At 44.1% G+C, this 16,297-nt stretch overlaps 1 protein-coding gene across 1 annotated transcript in view; it reads left to right on the top strand.

The window, feature by feature from the left end:
- Positions 1-527: 527 nt before the first annotated feature.
- RAB3B (RAB3B, member RAS oncogene family) overlaps positions 528-16,297 on the top strand; it is a 71,691-nt gene continuing 55,921 nt past the window's right edge. Inside the window, exons 1-2 of the mRNA XM_004774473.3 lie at positions 528-735; positions 11,186-11,413. Coding sequence (XP_004774530.1) covers positions 11,186-11,413 — 228 coding nt within the window. The 5' untranslated portion in view covers positions 528-735. The remainder of the gene's footprint in view (positions 736-11,185; positions 11,414-16,297) is intronic.

Raw genomic sequence — 16,297 nt, 5'->3', positions numbered from 1 at the left:
ATCTATTAGGAGGTGGTTACATTAGTCCAGGCAAGAAGTGATGAGGTCTGAACCAGGGTGAGAGCTGTGGAGATGGAGAGGAAGGCAGGGATAGGATATATTAAGGAGCTTTTATTACCAGACTGATCGGATGTGGGAAATGAAGGAGTGCATAGACTAGAGGACAATGCCCAGGCTTCTGACTTAGTTTCCTCTTGTAGTCAGCGGCCCAGGTTCTGCCTTTCTCCCTGGGCTTTTGTGGGTATGAAGCAATAGGACAGGAGAGTGCTTTGGAGATGGCAAAGCTGCATACCCATCATCATCATCTACATTATTATCAAAGCTCTCTGATCACCATACATAGAAAGTTCAGTCTATTGAATGAGATGTGACAATTAAGACAAATCACGGTAGTCACCCAGAAATCGGGGTGGAGGGGGCGAGTCCAAGATACAAGGAATTTCCTGCACCTGCCGGCCCCTGGAGCCCGGGGCGGAGCGAACACGGACCCCGCCCCTAGGCGGGGAGTGGGTGGGGCCTGGATGCGACGGTAGCGGAGCGGAGCGGGAGCCGGAGCCATAGCCGTAAGTAGCCGCGGTGGGTGCTAGACCCGAGCTGCACAGACTCGCGCGGACTCGCACCGCCCCGCGCCGCCCTGCCCGAAAACCCGGCAGAGCCTTCTGCCGCGTGCCGCCAGGTCCGCGGTCCCGCTGCTTTACCAGCAGCCAGCCGCTCGTCCCGCACCCGGAGTCCCAGGTAAGGGGCGCGGCTCGGGCACCCCGCCCGGAGAGAATCTGGGACCCACCCCAGCTCGGGGCACTGGCGACAGCGAGCGGGCGCTGAGGAGTGCGGGCAGCGGAGGGGACACCGAGCATAAGGGACTGGGGGAGGCCGCTGAGGAGGGGGCACCATGGCCGGGAGAAAGGCGCGTAGCTTGGGAAGGGGCGCTGGGGGGGTGGTCCAACCAGACTGCGAGGACGGCGAGGGGTGCTCCGAGGGCAGGGGGCTGCGGCAGGTGGGAAAGGGGTGGCCACTGGAGCGCAGTAGGGGCTTGCTGGGGGGAAACATGAGGCGTTGGGGGCGGGGAGATGTAAGGCGGGATCGAGAGGGGCAGTGCGGGAAGGGGGTGCCAGGCCGCCGAGAGGCGTGAAGCGGGCGCTGAGAGAGGGCACTGAGGACAGCGAGAGTAAGGGGGCGGCGTGGAGGGCAGTAGACCCGGTCCGCAGGGGTCGTGGTGACTGAGAGGAGTGAGGTGATGAGGCGCTGGGCAGAGATGGGTGTTGGTGGGGGAGAGGGGAAGAGGGCGAGGGCATGTGAATTGAGAGCTGGGAGCGAAAGGGATGCGGAGCCTGAGGCCAGCTTGTCGCGGGCACGGGGGATAACCGTGAGTGGGGGCGGGGGGGGTGGGGCTCGGAGGAGGGAAGCCTGCAAGAATGGGAAGGTGGGAGGCAAGGCTAGGTCTACCCAGACTGCAGAGGAAGGGGGCGGGGAGCTGGTGGAGGGAGAAGGCAGTGGCCTTGGATATGGGCAGTGGGCGCCTGAGTTCTGGCTAGGGGTGGGAGTGGAGGGGCACTGACGGCTGGGGGTGGAGAAACTGTCTGGGAGCTTGGAGAGATTAGGATAGTGGGTGTGTTGGGTTAGGTTGGGGAGGAAGGCAGGTATGGGTTGTGTGAGGGTGGAAAGATAATCGGACCCGTGCGGAGTCCATAGACACCCAGGTGCTAAATCTGTCTTAGCTATTCAGAAGGCCTAGGAGGGGGCGCAGGCGCTGAACTCTGTTACACCACCACCTGGGATCACAGACAAGAGAATTTTGGATAGAAAAATTCATCCACTGGCTGCCTCTGTTCCTGAATCCAGATGTAGGAAGGACTTTAGGGAGGGCAGGGTGGCAGCCTCTGGAAGCTAATACAGGTGTGGAGGTGAGTGGGAGAAAGACAGGGCCCTCCACCCCAACTTCCTGAAATTCAGATGGAAAGGGGTTGGGGACAGTAAAAGGAGTGTGTGTTTACCGGTGGCTGTCCACCTGTTCTGTGCATATAAAGGGAAGACCATGGAATACCATGAAAAGCCCTGGCTGTAATAGTGGGAAATCCCACATTGTGTTAGCCAGAGAAGACATTTTGCCAGAAGACGATGGGTAACGGAAGTCTTTCTGGCCATGAAGGAATTAGCCAGCAGTGGAAGAGAGGAAACACTATGGGAAAAGGCAAAACTCGAAAATTATCTGCAGTCCAATAAATAAATCTCCAGTTTCTTAAGGAATATGATGTGAAGAGAGATAGCAATAACCCATAGAGGATGTTTTAAAAGGCTTCCGCCCTAAGCTCAGAACTCCGTACAGTTCCTTTCCACCTCCCCAGAGTACAGAATGGGGTGCAGTGCACAGTAGATGCTCAGTGAATGTTGATTCAGTGTACAACTGACCTGTGCTGGTGCTCCTGCCTCCAATTCACTCATCACTCTCCCCCCTCAATTGTTGTAAGAAGCAAATATGGTAACATGGGTGAAAAGAGCTTCATAAACTGTAAAGCAGTGTACAAAAGAGAGAGGCCACTAATATTATGCAGGTATGCCTACATTCTGTGCAAGATAAAATGCATCAAGAGCACTTAATAGAGTGCCTGGCATTTAGTAGGTGTGCAATAAATGGTAGCTATTATGATACAGTTTCTGTGGCTTGAAGAGACTTGAGGAAATAGTGAAGAGGTGGGCTGGGCTAGGCTGACTGTACTGGGTTGGGGAATCTCTAAAGAAAAGTTGAATTAGGGGCACCTGGGTGGGTCAGTTGCTATCTGCCTTCAGCTGGGGTCATGATCCCAGGGTCCTGGAATCCAGCCCACATTGGGCACCCAGCTCAGCGGGTAGCCTGCTTCTCCCTCTTCCACTCTCCCTGGTGGTGTTGCCTTTCTCACTGTGTCTCTGTCAAAGAAAGAAATAAAATCTTTGGGAAAAAAAAAGGTTGAATTAAACAAGTTAGTAGTGTGGCTTTAGGACGGAGTTTGCATATAATAGGGTGAGGTCCATATTTGCCCAACTCCTTGCCTATCCTCACAAAGTAAATGTTCCCAATGAGAAGATGGAGTACGTTTATTGAGCACCTGCTATATGTCATATATTATCTAGATACTTTACCAACATTGACTGTAATTTTCCCAACAATGCCTGTGTTACAAATGAGGAAACTGTGTCTTAGTCATGTAAAATTTCTTGCCAAAGTCTCACAACTAATAAATGGCAGATCTGGAAACTGAATCTAGTTTGTTTGATTTGGAACCCTAAGCTAGTTCTACTACCTAGGATGACTTGGTAGAAGAAAACATGAAGCAGACAGACGAAAAAAAAAAAAAAAAAAAAAAAAGAGGTTTATAAAACACTCTCCCATATATTGGTTTTAATTCTTGCAACAATTTACCAGGAAGTCTTTGATTAACTCATTTTATAGATGAGAAAATTGATCTGCCTAAGGTTTACAACTGCTGAAAGAGCCAGGGCTCAATCCAGGTCTCTTGGACTCAATTTGTGCTCTATCAAAAGAGAGTTCAGGGGTGACTGAGTGGCTCAGTTGGTTAAGCATCTGCCTTCAGTTCGGGTCATGATCCCAGGGTCTTGGGATCAAGCCCTATGTCAGGCTTTCTGCTCAGTGGGGAGCCTGCTTCTCCCTCTCCCTCTGCTGCTCCCCCTGCTTATTCTCTCCCTTTCTCTGTCAAATGAATAAATAAAATCTTTAAAAAAAAAACAAACCCAGAAAAACAAAGAGAAGTTCAGGGTGCCTGGTTGGTTCAGTTGGTTAAGTGTCTGTCTACCTTCAGCCCAAGTGATGATCTTAGAGTCCTGGATCAAGTCTAGTGTTGAGCTCCCTGCTCAGCGGGGAGTCTGCTTCTTCCGCTGTCCCTCCCTCTCTGTGTTCCCTCTCTCTTTCTCTGAAATAAATAAACAAGATCTTAAAAAAGAAAGAGAGAAAGAGAGAGGCTCAATCATTAACTTGTTTACTGCATGTAATGAGTTGATCTCTTACCATATTTTCGGGCTCTCTCCTACTCTCTCCCCTCTTTCCTAGCTGGAGTTAGCTTCTTAGTGCTTCTTTCTGCTGCCTATCAGACTGAAAGCCTTGTTTTTCATACCAGTCCTCAGAGGGGTCGTTTCCTTCTTTCCCGCAGCTTGGGACCAGAGATGACTTCTCAGATGGTCCCTGGGCCTTCATCTTTATTGCTTGTCACGGACACAGTGAGCTACCCAGCTGTATCATTTATGTGACTGGCACAAAAGACAGGGAAGATCTGACTGATGATTATCTTACAAATGTGTTCTGCACTCACCACTGTGCCGTGACCTGTCTGCTCATATCTGCCTCAGGCGGCTGCCTGCTGGGATGCTTTTTGCCTCTCTTCCAGATGTCCGTGTAGCCCCTGCCACCTTGCTGAAAAGATTCCCTGGGAGGCCTCCATCTGAATATGCCTTTCAGCAGAACCTCTCTGCCCTCCACCTCTCCCTACTCTCACACCACCTACTGGGAAAGCTACGCTGTGTGCACATCAACAGATCTTGACAGTACAGTATGCAGGTGGTAGAAAAGAGCTGCGCAGGGTGCTGAAGATGCTTCTTTACTCACCCTAAACATGTTGAAGTTTGAAATTTTCCTAAGCCTAATCCAGTCTGGGAGTCATTAAATAATAGAAGGTCTAGTTATGATACTCCAACTGACTTGCTGTATGACCTTGGACAAATCACTTCTCTTTAGGAAGCCTCTTTTTTTTAACCTGTGAAATGAAGGGAAGTGGATCAGATTAGGAACTGAAACTAGTTTTTACTCTTGCCTCACTCCCTGTGGCAGACGTAGCTCATAAAGGCAGGCACTTTCCCCACAGATTCTCCAACGAGGACACATGTGTTTTTCTCAACACAGTTTAAGAGACACATTTATATGGATTCTCTTACTTAAAATCCACCGCAGCTTTCGGAGGTAGGTAATATTATCATATCATAGATGAGAACACTGAGGGTCAGAGTTTAAATGACTTGCCCAAGTTCATACGTTGAATTTTGGGAAAACTGGGACCAGGAGCCAGCCTTTTTGTTATGGTAAAGCTGCCACTCCCAGTTCTGTTCTTCCAAAAATCTAAGAGCGTAAACAGCTGCGTCAGAGAAAATGAAGACTAATAATATGATATTTACATAAATAGTCTGGCACATGGCAATGCTCAGTAAATGTTTATTGAGAGGTGTAACGTACCCTAAAGATTTGCTATAGGTCCAGTGTTGACAGGGTGTAAGGATGGATAAAACTCAGAGGAATCCAGAAGAGGAGCCTAATTGTAAAACAAACTCCAATGATGTAGTCCAGATTAGGAAGAGAGCAGTTCAACAGGATTTGACTGCAGAAGTGAATTAAAGGGGCCAATGAAATAATATTTATTGAGTACCTCTCATGGGCCAAGAAACCGTGCTAGATTAATTACATATGGCAACTGCTCATTCTGTTTATACCACAACTCTGTGAAGGAGGTAGTGTTTTCTCTATTGTAAAGTAAAAATGCTGTGACTTAGAGAGGTGATATGACTTGCCCAAAAATTCAGCTGAGGAATAGAGCAGGGATTTTGAACTTTGCTCTAACAAGGCACGGTACTAAGTCTAGTCTCAAATGTTGGCTGTGAGGCTTGAGCAAATTCTTAATTTCTGGTTCTCAGTTTTTTCTTAATTAAATGGAAATAATAATATCTGTCTTCCTAATTTTACCTCCCATGTTTAGAGGATAAAATGAGATAGAGGTCGTGAAATGAGGTAAGGATCAAATCTGTGTTTTCATAAAGTTACTCAAAGTTTATTTATTTATAACTGCTGATATTTAACCAGCAGTTCCATTTCTAGGGATCTTTCTTAAGGAAAAATAGGAAACTGAGCAAATATTTATGTAAAGATACAATAATTAAGAATAGAAAAATAAAGATATGATATTAAAGAAATGGTCCTATGACACTTCCAAAGGATGGAATATGTAGTCAATTGAAATGACGTTTATGAAGAGTTTTAAAAGTCTCAGAAAAAATAGTTATGGTATAATGTTAAGTGAAAAGAAGCAGGATAAAAAATGAATGGAAAGGTGCCTGGATGCCTCAGTGGGTTAAGCCTCTACCTTCAGCTCAGGTTATGATCTAGGGTCCTGGGATCGAGTCCCGCATCAGGCTCTCCGCTCAGCAGCGGGCCTGCTTCTCCCCCATCTCTCTCTGCTTGCCTTTGTGCCTACTTGTGATCTCTGTCAAATAAGTAAATAAAATCTTTAAAAAAATTTAAAAAATGAATGGAAAGTAAGATCTCAGCTATTAAAATACACATAGAAGTTAATAGACAAGGATATATGGTATGCTATCATTTATATATAGATAAAAAATATAAACAGACCTCTGTGTTTGTAGATGCAGAGACTAACCCTGAAGAATACATACATTGGTATCATATTTGCCTCTGGGGAGAGGAACAGAGAGACTGGGAATCAGGGGTGAAAGCAGGACTAACTTTTCACTATAAATCTTTAGGTTATATATTACTTATTTTTTATCGTAAAAATTAGGAAAATAATGCCAGCTACAAATGGTGATAAGATAATGCTTGCAAACAGTAAAAGTTTGAATTATTTTCAATGTATGTATTACTTTTTAAATCAACAAATAATAAAATATAAAAACATGGTATTTTGTTGCATAAGAAAATAAGGGAGGGAATACATTTAAATGTTAACAATGACAGTTCCTGAGTGGATGGGGTGTCTTGTATTCTTTTCTAATTTTTTATGATGAATATACACTTTCAAAGCAGAAATTCTGTCTTGTAAACAGAAACGACTGTAAGCAGAGTAGTAGAGGATGGTGTGAGGCTATTGTGGTTGTTTCCCTTGTTTTAAGTAGAAAAAAAGCATAATTCCTTTGACTTGCCAATTCTTGAAACAGGCTCTGCATCTTGTACCATGAAAAGCTGGAAAGTTAGGGCTGTAAGACAGTTTAAGCAAGCGATGGCACCTCCCCTCTGGTCTCACTCTCTTCTTCCATATACATGCTCCACGTGTCCAAGCGTCCTGGGCATTTTCCACACCCACCGGTGAGCATTGTCACGAGGCAGATTGATACAGGAATGGGACAGAGGGTCTCAGATAAAGGCTTGAGAGCTGGGAGAAAAGAGAAGGAAGAACAGAGGCCACCCAAGGCTACTGGTGGCATATTAAATGATGTGGGAAACAAAGGCAGAAGAAAAATCATTACATTTCCTTAGTACCTACAGATCATTGACAAGTCTTTGAAACGGGCAGAGTGATATTCCTCTAGGGACTCAACAGTCTCCAAGTCAGTGTCGACACCCTGCTAAAGGCAGAAGGCCTTCTTAACCCAACTTCTCCCCAGTCTTATCTTGATGAGGCAGCAGAAGAGTGGCTGAAGACAAGCACAAGCTGACACCCTGCAGCCTGCCACCCCTGGCAGAGACTTGTGCAAAGCTCCTCCAGGCATCTCTCAACAACCTAATGTTAAGACCTCAGAGAGAGGAAAACAACCTTAACTTGACAATGGCAAGGCACCCATTATCTTGTAGGTCCTCTTTTGCATATAAAAGTTCTTTTGAAACCTCCCTTTTCCTAACCTCCCCAACCCCATAGTTTATCATTAGCCACCCCTCATAACCCCATGCAGCAACTCTTTCTGCCCACTGGTCCTGTTGGTGTGCTTTAATAAAGTCACCTTTTTGCACCAAAGATGTCTCAAGTATTCTTTCTTGGCCATTGGCTTTGAACCCTGACATCTTTCTTACATCATTAAGGCCTGTTAATAATCCTACATATCTGAGTGACCTTTCTTCAAGAGAGCTTTCAGTTTTCTACATTTGTCAGTTTCTTGTCCTTGTCACCTCAGAGGCTTATAAAGCTAATTCGTCCAGTCAAAATCTCTTTCTATTCTTTTGAGGAACAAAAACAGGAATTTCTCTTTTTTTTTTATTAAAAAGTTTTTTAGTTTAAATTCAATTAATTAGCATATAATGTACACTCAGTTTCAGAGGTAGATGTCAGTGATTCCTCAGTTGCATATAATACCCAGTGCTCCTTACATCTGGTGCCCTCCTTGATATCTTCATTCAGTTACCCCATATCCCACCTCTGTCTGCTCCAGCAGCCCTCAGTTTGTTTCCTATGATTAAGAGTCTCATAAGAGGTTTATCTCCCTCTCTGAATTTGTCTTATTTTTTTCCTCTCTTCCCCTATGATCCTCTGTTTTGTTTCTTAAATTTCACCTATCAACAAGATCACATGACAGTTATCTTTCTCTGATTGGCTTATTTTGCTTGGCATAACACCCATGGGTTCCATCCACATCATTGCAAATGGCAAGATTTCTTTTTTTTTTTGGATGGCTGAGTAGTTTTCCATTGTATCTGTATACCACATCTTTATCCATTCATCTGTTGATGGACATCTGGGCGCTTTCCATAATTTGACTATTGTAGACATTGCTGCTATAAACATTGGGGTGCACGTGCCCTTTAGGATCACTACATTTGTATCTTTGGGGTAAATGCCCAGTAGTGCAATTGTAGGGTACTTCTATTTTCAACTTTTTGAAGAAACTCCATACTGTTTTCCAGACTGTCTGCACCAGCTTGCATTCCCACTAACAGTGTAGGAGGGCTCCCCTTTCTCCACATCCTTGCCAGCATCTGTCATTTCCTGACTTGTTAATTTTAGCCATTCTGACTGGTGTGAGGTGGTACCTCTTTGTGATGAGTGATGTTGAGCATTTTTTCATTGTCTGTTAGTCATCTGGATGTCTTCTTTGGAAAAATGTCTGTTCATAACTTCTGCCCATTTCTTGATTAGATTATTTATTCCTTCGGTATTGAGTTTAATAAGTTGTTTATAGATTTTGGGTACTAGCTCTTCACCTGATAGGTCATTTGCAAATATCTGCTTCCATTCTGTCTGTTGTCTTTTGGTTTTGTTGACTCTTTCCTTCAAAAACAAATTTCTAAAGAGAGTGACACCCTGGACATTATCTCATGTGAGGACTGTCCTCCCACCCTTCTCTGATCGCTTACACAGCCTGTCCAAGAACCCAGTGCTGAGCATAAGGAGAGATTGCAGGTGGACAAGTAGGGCACCTGCTGCTCCAATAGGACTGTGGGGCCGAGTGCTGGATTATGGGGTTCAGATCCAAAGTGATCTAGGAAAGGTGGCAGGTTTGAGAGAGCTGGGATCTCAGGGAAGGCCTGGCACATAAATAAATACTTGCTGAATGGATGAGTGAGCAAATAAGAAAATAAATAAACAAAGGATTGAGGCTTTAAAGGATTTGGAACAAAAATGACTTATATTCGCAGCTGTGTGGGATTTACCAGTTTATTAAAGTCTTACTTATTGTTATCTCATTTAAGTCCTTAACAGCCCTGTAAGAAAAGCAGGACAGAAATTGTCCTTTCCATTTTCCAGATGATGAGATTGAGTCCCAGAGGGATGATGTAATTTTTATTATTTTTTTTAAGAATTTATTTATTTATTTGACAGAGAGAGAACACAAGTAGGCAGTGAGGCAGGCAGAGAGAGAGAGGAGGAAGCAGGCTCCTTGCTGAGCAGAGAGCCCGATGTGGGGCTCGATCCCAGGACTCTGGGATCATGACCTGAGCCGAAGTCAGTGGCTTAACCCACTGAGCCACCCAGGCACCCTGATGTAATTTTTATTAATCCAGAACACATTTACTGAGTGCTTATTATATATATACTAGGACTTGTGCTAGAGGAGAAAGATGCAGAAATGAAGCACATTAAGTCCAAGATACTTGGTCTGAAGGAGTAGCTGGAGTGGTAAACAGTTTTGAAATGATACCAGGACTGATAGTGTACTCTGGGGGCATGGAGGCAGGAGTGCAAGACTTTGCCTTGCACAGGGAAGGTGAGACTTCATTTAGATCTATAAGGAGGAAGATGAGTTTCTTAGAAGGGTATTGTAAACAGAAAGAATATGTGTCTAAAGGAACAAAGCAAGAAATAACATGACATATTTCAAGTATGTCATTTTAAAAGTGGCATAAAAGGGGGTGCCTGGGTGGCTCAGTGGGTTAAGCCTCTGCCTTCGGCTCAGGTCACGATCTCAGGGTCCTGGGATCGAGCCCCGCATCAGGCTCTCTGCTCAGCCGGGAGCCAGCTTCCTCCTATCTCTCTCTGCCTGTCTCTCTGCCTACTTATGATCTCTGTCAAGTAAATAAATAAAATCTTAAAAAAAAAAAAAGTGGCATAAAAGGTGTAAGAGTGGCACAGGTTGGTAGGGAGAAGGCTGAGGTGAAGATAAATTTTAGAGAGTTTATTCTTTGGTTAGTTGGTTCTTTGTCAGGTTAACCTGTTTAACCTAAACAGGTTAAAGATCTTTAGATCTTTAGAGCCATGGGGAGCCATGAACGTTTTTGAAGGAAGGGAATGATAACCCTATGCTGAGCCTCTCCTGGGATATTCATGTGTTTACTGTTTTCATTTTTTCTTTTCAAAATTTAGCTCAGGAGCTGCCTCCTGTGGGAAACTCTCCTTGACCATGATGCCTTCTTTTTATTTATTTATTTATTTAACAGATTGAGAGAGAGAGAGAGAGATTACAAGTAGGCAGAGAGGCAGGCAGAGAGAGTTGGGTGGGGGGAAGCAGGCTCCCTGCTGAGCAGAGAGCCCGATGCAGGGCTCAATCCCAGGGCCCTGAGATCATGACTTGAGCTGAAGGCAGAGAACCAACCCACTGAGCCACCCAGGCGTCCTGACCATCATGCCTTCTAAGTGGGTTGGATGTTAGATGTTTCTTGTGGGCTTTCTAGGCCAAGGCTTCCCTCCATCTTATGACTTATCTATTGCCTTGTTACCTGTGTTTACATGCTTTTTCACTCTAATCTGTGGCCACTCAAAGGTTATATCCCTTGTCTGATTCATATTTGTAGTCCCTATACTCAGCACAGGACTTGACCCAGAGCAATGTGCTCAGTAAATATTTGCAGAAGGAATGAATGGGAGGAACTGTGTTCCACCCCAATCCTGAGACAACATTTGGAGCAGGTGCAGTACTTGGGTGATTCTGTGGTGTGTGTGTTTCTTCAGTGATGCTTGGGTGGAGTGTATGTGTGTGAATGGTGGAGTGACCATTAATGATTGGTGACACTGGAGGTGTGTTCCTGAGTGACCGCAGGTCTCTCCTACAGATGGCTTCAGTGACTGATACTAAAGCTGGAGTCAAAGATGCTTCTGACCAGAATTTTGACTACATGTTCAAACTGCTTATCATCGGCAACAGCAGCGTTGGTAAAACCTCTTTCCTCTTCCGCTATGCCGATGACACCTTTACCCCAGCCTTCGTCAGCACAGTGGGCATTGACTTCAAGGTGAAGACAGTCTACCGCCATGAAAAGCGAGTGAAGCTGCAGATCTGGGTGAGTCCTGGGCATCTTGCATGGGATTATCAGGGGGTGACTAGTCTGCTAGTATAAGGGCTGGGAGGTGGGGGCCAATGTGGAACTTCTGGGTCTTAAGGCATCAAGCACTAGTGCTGTTGAAGGCCTGGCTTCTGGACTGCCCCTTGCTGATTTTATAGAAGATTTTCTCCTCTTGGGGACTCAGTTGCTTCTGCTGCTTAACTGTCTAAGAGGCTTTATCCTGCTCATACAAATGGGTGACCAAGAATCTGGGCTTTGGAGTTAGAAATTTGGATTCAGCTTCCAGTTCTGCCACTTATTAATCATGGAATTGTGACTAAGTTACTTAACCTTTTTAGGCTACATTTTCCTTTTTGAGGATCCTAATAACATCTACATCATAAGGCTCATGTTTCTTAGCATCGTTCCTGGAATAAAGTAAATTCACAGTAAATGTTAGTTTTTTTGTCCATAATCTGTCACTGTATAACAAATCACTTAAAAACTTGATGGCTTAAAACAACAATAATTCATTATTACACAGTTTCTGTGGATCAAACATTTGGGAGTGGCTTGGTGTCTGTCTTGTGGCCTCTTAGGAGGTTGCAGCCAGATACTGGCTCGGGTTGCAGTCATCTGAAGGCTTGAGTGGGGCTGGAGGGTCCCATTCCAAAGCTACTTACTCATGTGTATCAGGTATTGGCTGTTAGCAGGAGGCCTTAGTTCTTTCCCATGTGGTTCTCTTCATGTAGTTGCTTAAGCATCTTCATGGCATCCCCCAGGGGAAGAGAGCCAAGAAACCAGAGATAAAGTGGCAATGTCTCTTATTACTTAGAGTAGTCTGCTGGTCATTGAATCACTGTAGGAGGAAAGTAAACAGGGTATGAATCCTGGGAGGTGAGGATCATTGGGGACCATCTTGGAAGCTGGCCACCACAACTACTATTATTGGTATTTACTACAAATTTATTAGCACAGTAGTACAAATTAAATAAATAAATGAATATGTATGTATATATTTGAGATGATATAGTAAAGTGTGGATCATATACTTTTCAATAATGAATTAGTACCAGGATTGGAAATTCTGAAGATTAGTGATTTAAAGTATTCAAAGCATGTGTTATTTATTATCTCTCCGTTCAACTTGTTAAATGTACATTAATACATTGTGCATATATCTTACAACACTTTCTTTTTATAAATTATCTCCGTATGTTATTATCTTACAATTAACCCCATGGGGCAGATATTATTTTAATTCACTCCTGTTTTACAGAAGAAAAAAATCCAGACTCAGTAATTAACTTGCGTTAGATTGACCACACATTTGCAAAGTGGTATTCCAACTCAGACCTTTTTTTTTTTTTTTAAGATTTATTTATTTATTTGACAGACAGAGATCAAGTAGGCAGAGAGGCAGAAGCAGGCTCCTTGCTGAGCAGAGAGCCTGATGCGGGGCTCGATCCTAGGACCCTGAGATCATGACCTGAGCCAAAGGCAGAGGCTTAACCCACTGAGCCACCCAGGTGCCCCTCAACTCAGACCTTCTGATGATTCCAAGTTATGTGCTCTTTTCTCTACACTGTGCTGTTGAGTCTTCCGGAGCCCATATTTCCATTTATAATAAAGTTAATTATTAATTTATATAGAGATAAAAGTTTATTTTGTTCAGTTAGTCTCTATTAAAAGTATTGGGGACTGATGAGTTATTAGAGATGTGAGAAGCTGAACAGACTTGGTTCAGTGGTTCTAGGAGCATTACCTGGGAATTTGTTAGAAATGCAAATTCCCAGGACGCCTGGGTGGCTCAGTTGGTTAAGCAGCTGCCTTCGGCTCAGGTCATGATCCCAGCGTCCTGGGATCGAGTCCCACATCGGGCTCCTTGCTCAGCAGGGAGCCTGCTTCTCCCTCTGCCTCTGCCTGCCTCTCTGTCTGCCTGTGCTCCCTTTCTCCCTCTCTCTCTGATAAATAAATAAAAATCCTAAAAAAAAAAAAAAAGAAATGCAAATTCTCACGCCCCTCCTGAGACCCACTAAGTAAGAAACTCTGATCTTTGGCCCCACAATGTGGTGTTATAACAAGCCTTCCAGGTGGTTTTGAGGCAGGCTAAAATTGAAGAACAACTTTGGTTTAATTGCCATTTGGTTTGCCAATCGTATGGTGAGATTCAATAAGCATTTATTAAGTATGTGTGCTGAACGTTTCCTCCTGTGTGGTCTAACATCCTTTTCACAGCCAATGCATGGAGAGATGAGAGCACAGAATATGGGGGCATGGTGAGCAATACAGGGGAAATGGAGCAAGGCTGTGAAGAGGAGGGAGGGGTGCTGAGAGAGAAATTTGCTGGAAGGCAGCATCTTGAAGGTCAGGGAGACCTTTCACAGCAAATAGAAGTTTCTTGTAATGGGCCATAGTTTACCTATCTGATGATTGTTGAGAGAGCTGAAGAAATAATTAGAATTTATTTTTATCTATGAACATAAAATGCATATTTACTAATATTTCCTATGTGGATTGACAAAGATGTCTTCATGTGATCTCCATATCACATGGTCACATATCCTGAATTCATAAAGTCTTCAAGTAAGGGAAGACATTCTGTCCTTCTAAGGGATTGGCAGTGGTGGCTCCCCCACGCCTTCATTTATGCCCAGCTGTTGTGAGTTTTTGCAGTGGATTTACTCATTATACCACCTGATTTAACTAAATAAACCTTCACAATGGATATGTGGTTTTAAAACTGTCCTGCAAAGAAACCTCTGCCTGAAGACGATACTCAGGATAGTAAGCCCAAGAGAACACGGAAAATGGCTGAACTGATGTTTCTCTGACTCCCGGCACAAGTTCATTGTCAAGCATGTTTAGAGGTAAAATCAATGATGATCTAATTAGATCTGACATAGTCAATCACATTGCTTTTGCTAAAAAAAAATTACCGAAGAGATTTTGTGCATGTATGTATGTGTGCTTTCCAGTAGAAAAAAAAAAAGGTCTGTACTGTTCATAAATACATGAAATTGTGAACATTGAGATAGTAGTTATATCATTTTTATGTATTTTAACATCTTTTGTGTACAGAAGTAGATAAGTATGTACATATGATCTAAGTAAATACACAAATATTGTGGGAATGTGCTCACATGGCCTTACTTACAGGGGCTTAAATTTGGAGACCATTGCCAGACAGTTTTTAAAACAGAAAGTTTTTAAAACAGAAACAGTTTTTAAAACAGAAAGGTTTTAACAAGGACGGCTTTGCATTTTAGAAAAATCCCTTGCTTCAGTTTTGAGGATAGGTGGAAGCAAGGCAAAGAAGCCAGTGGTTCCAGTAAGTTATAAAGGGCCTGAATTAAGTGTATTAGTCTGGTCCGGCTATGGTAACAAAATGCCACAGATTCAGTAGCTTAAACAATGGAAATTTGTTTTCTCACAGTTCTAGAGACTGCAAGTCCAAGGTCAGTGTACCAGCTAGGTTGATGTGTGGTGAGAGCTCTCCCCTAGGGTTGCAGGTGGCTGTGTTTACATGGCCCTTCTTGGGACTTATGTATGGAGAATGCCCAGGCTCTCTGGTGTCTTGTCTTATAAGGACACTAATCCTATCAGATCAGGACCAGACTCTTACGGCCCCAGGTAACCTTAATCACTAACTTAGAATCCCCATCTCCAAAGATGGCCATATTGGGGGTTAGGGCTTTAGTGTATGAATTTTGGGAGAATACAACACTTGGAACATAATAGTAAGACTGACAAAATGACCTAAGGGATGGAAATGAGAGAGATTTAGGATTGGAATTTACAGAATTGGATGATCCATTAATTGTTTAGGAAGGAGGAGGAACACATAGCTATTTATATATATCAACTTACACATATAGACTTCTGTAAACAAAGGTTCTGTGATTTTTTTTTTTTAAAGCCATGTGAGCTTTGGTAAGTTACCTTATTTCTGTGAATAGATAATATCCTCAACTGTAAAAGGCTCACAGGTTTGTCGATGGGGGGGCTACATGTGATAACATAATATTGGGCCTGACATGTATTAGGAACACAATAAATGTTAGGTTCTTTTTTTTTCCTCTGCCCCTAGTTCATATGCAGAGGCTAACTGGGTCCCTTCGCAGGTTTTCCTGTGGTTCCAGGAGTGCTGGAACAGGACAGGCGCTGTCTGAAGTGTTCAATTAAATTTCTCCAGCCAATTTGATCTCTCAGGATTTCAGAAAGCCTTTGTCAGGGTGGAAGGTAGAGAGAGAACAAGAGGAGTTTCTGAGCACTGCTGAGCAGGACCATTCACGAAAGGAGTTCTCTCATCTCTGGAGGATATTGGATGATGAAGGCATTGGTAGTGCTTTGTTCCCTGGGGTCCTTGGCTGCATAGGTCCCTGAGAGCCCCCTCTGTTTCATGAGAGGTTAATTACTGTGCATCAAGAAGAGAATCTTACTGGGGAGGTGGGGGTGGAGGAGAAGTCTCATTACTAGAGAGTGAGAGCATGCACAGGTGTGAAGGGAGAGAGACTTGGTAACTCCACAGCAACAGATCTGACTGGAGGCCATTTACTGCTGGGTTCTGGTTGCCAAGCAACCACTGGAGGCCTGTGGGAAGAGATGAGTGGGAGAGGGCCTTCCACTAGTTCCATTTGGGGCCCACTGCTGGAACTCTTGGGTCTGGTGCTGGTCAACAGAAGAATCAGGGTCTGTAGGACTGAACTGACCCAGGACTCTGGAGTCCTGGGTTTTAGTCCTGGCTCTCTGCCCTCTCATCATGTGATCTGGAGGGAACTTTCTCCTCCATGGGCCTGTTTCCCTAACTACCAGAGGGAGAAAATAATCCTTGCTCCTCTTGCCTCATGAGTTGTTAGGAAGATGAAATGAGGAAATGCAAAGGAGAGCCTAAAGAGAACT

Source organism: Mustela putorius, unplaced genomic scaffold (assembly GCF_011764305.1).
Source record: "Mustela putorius furo isolate JIRA1106 unplaced genomic scaffold, ASM1176430v1.1 tig00003853_pilon_pilon_pilon, whole genome shotgun sequence".
In the NCBI taxonomy this organism is placed as follows: Eukaryota; Metazoa; Chordata; class Mammalia; order Carnivora; family Mustelidae; genus Mustela; species Mustela putorius.
This window is presented reverse-complemented; position numbering and strand designations above follow the sequence as displayed.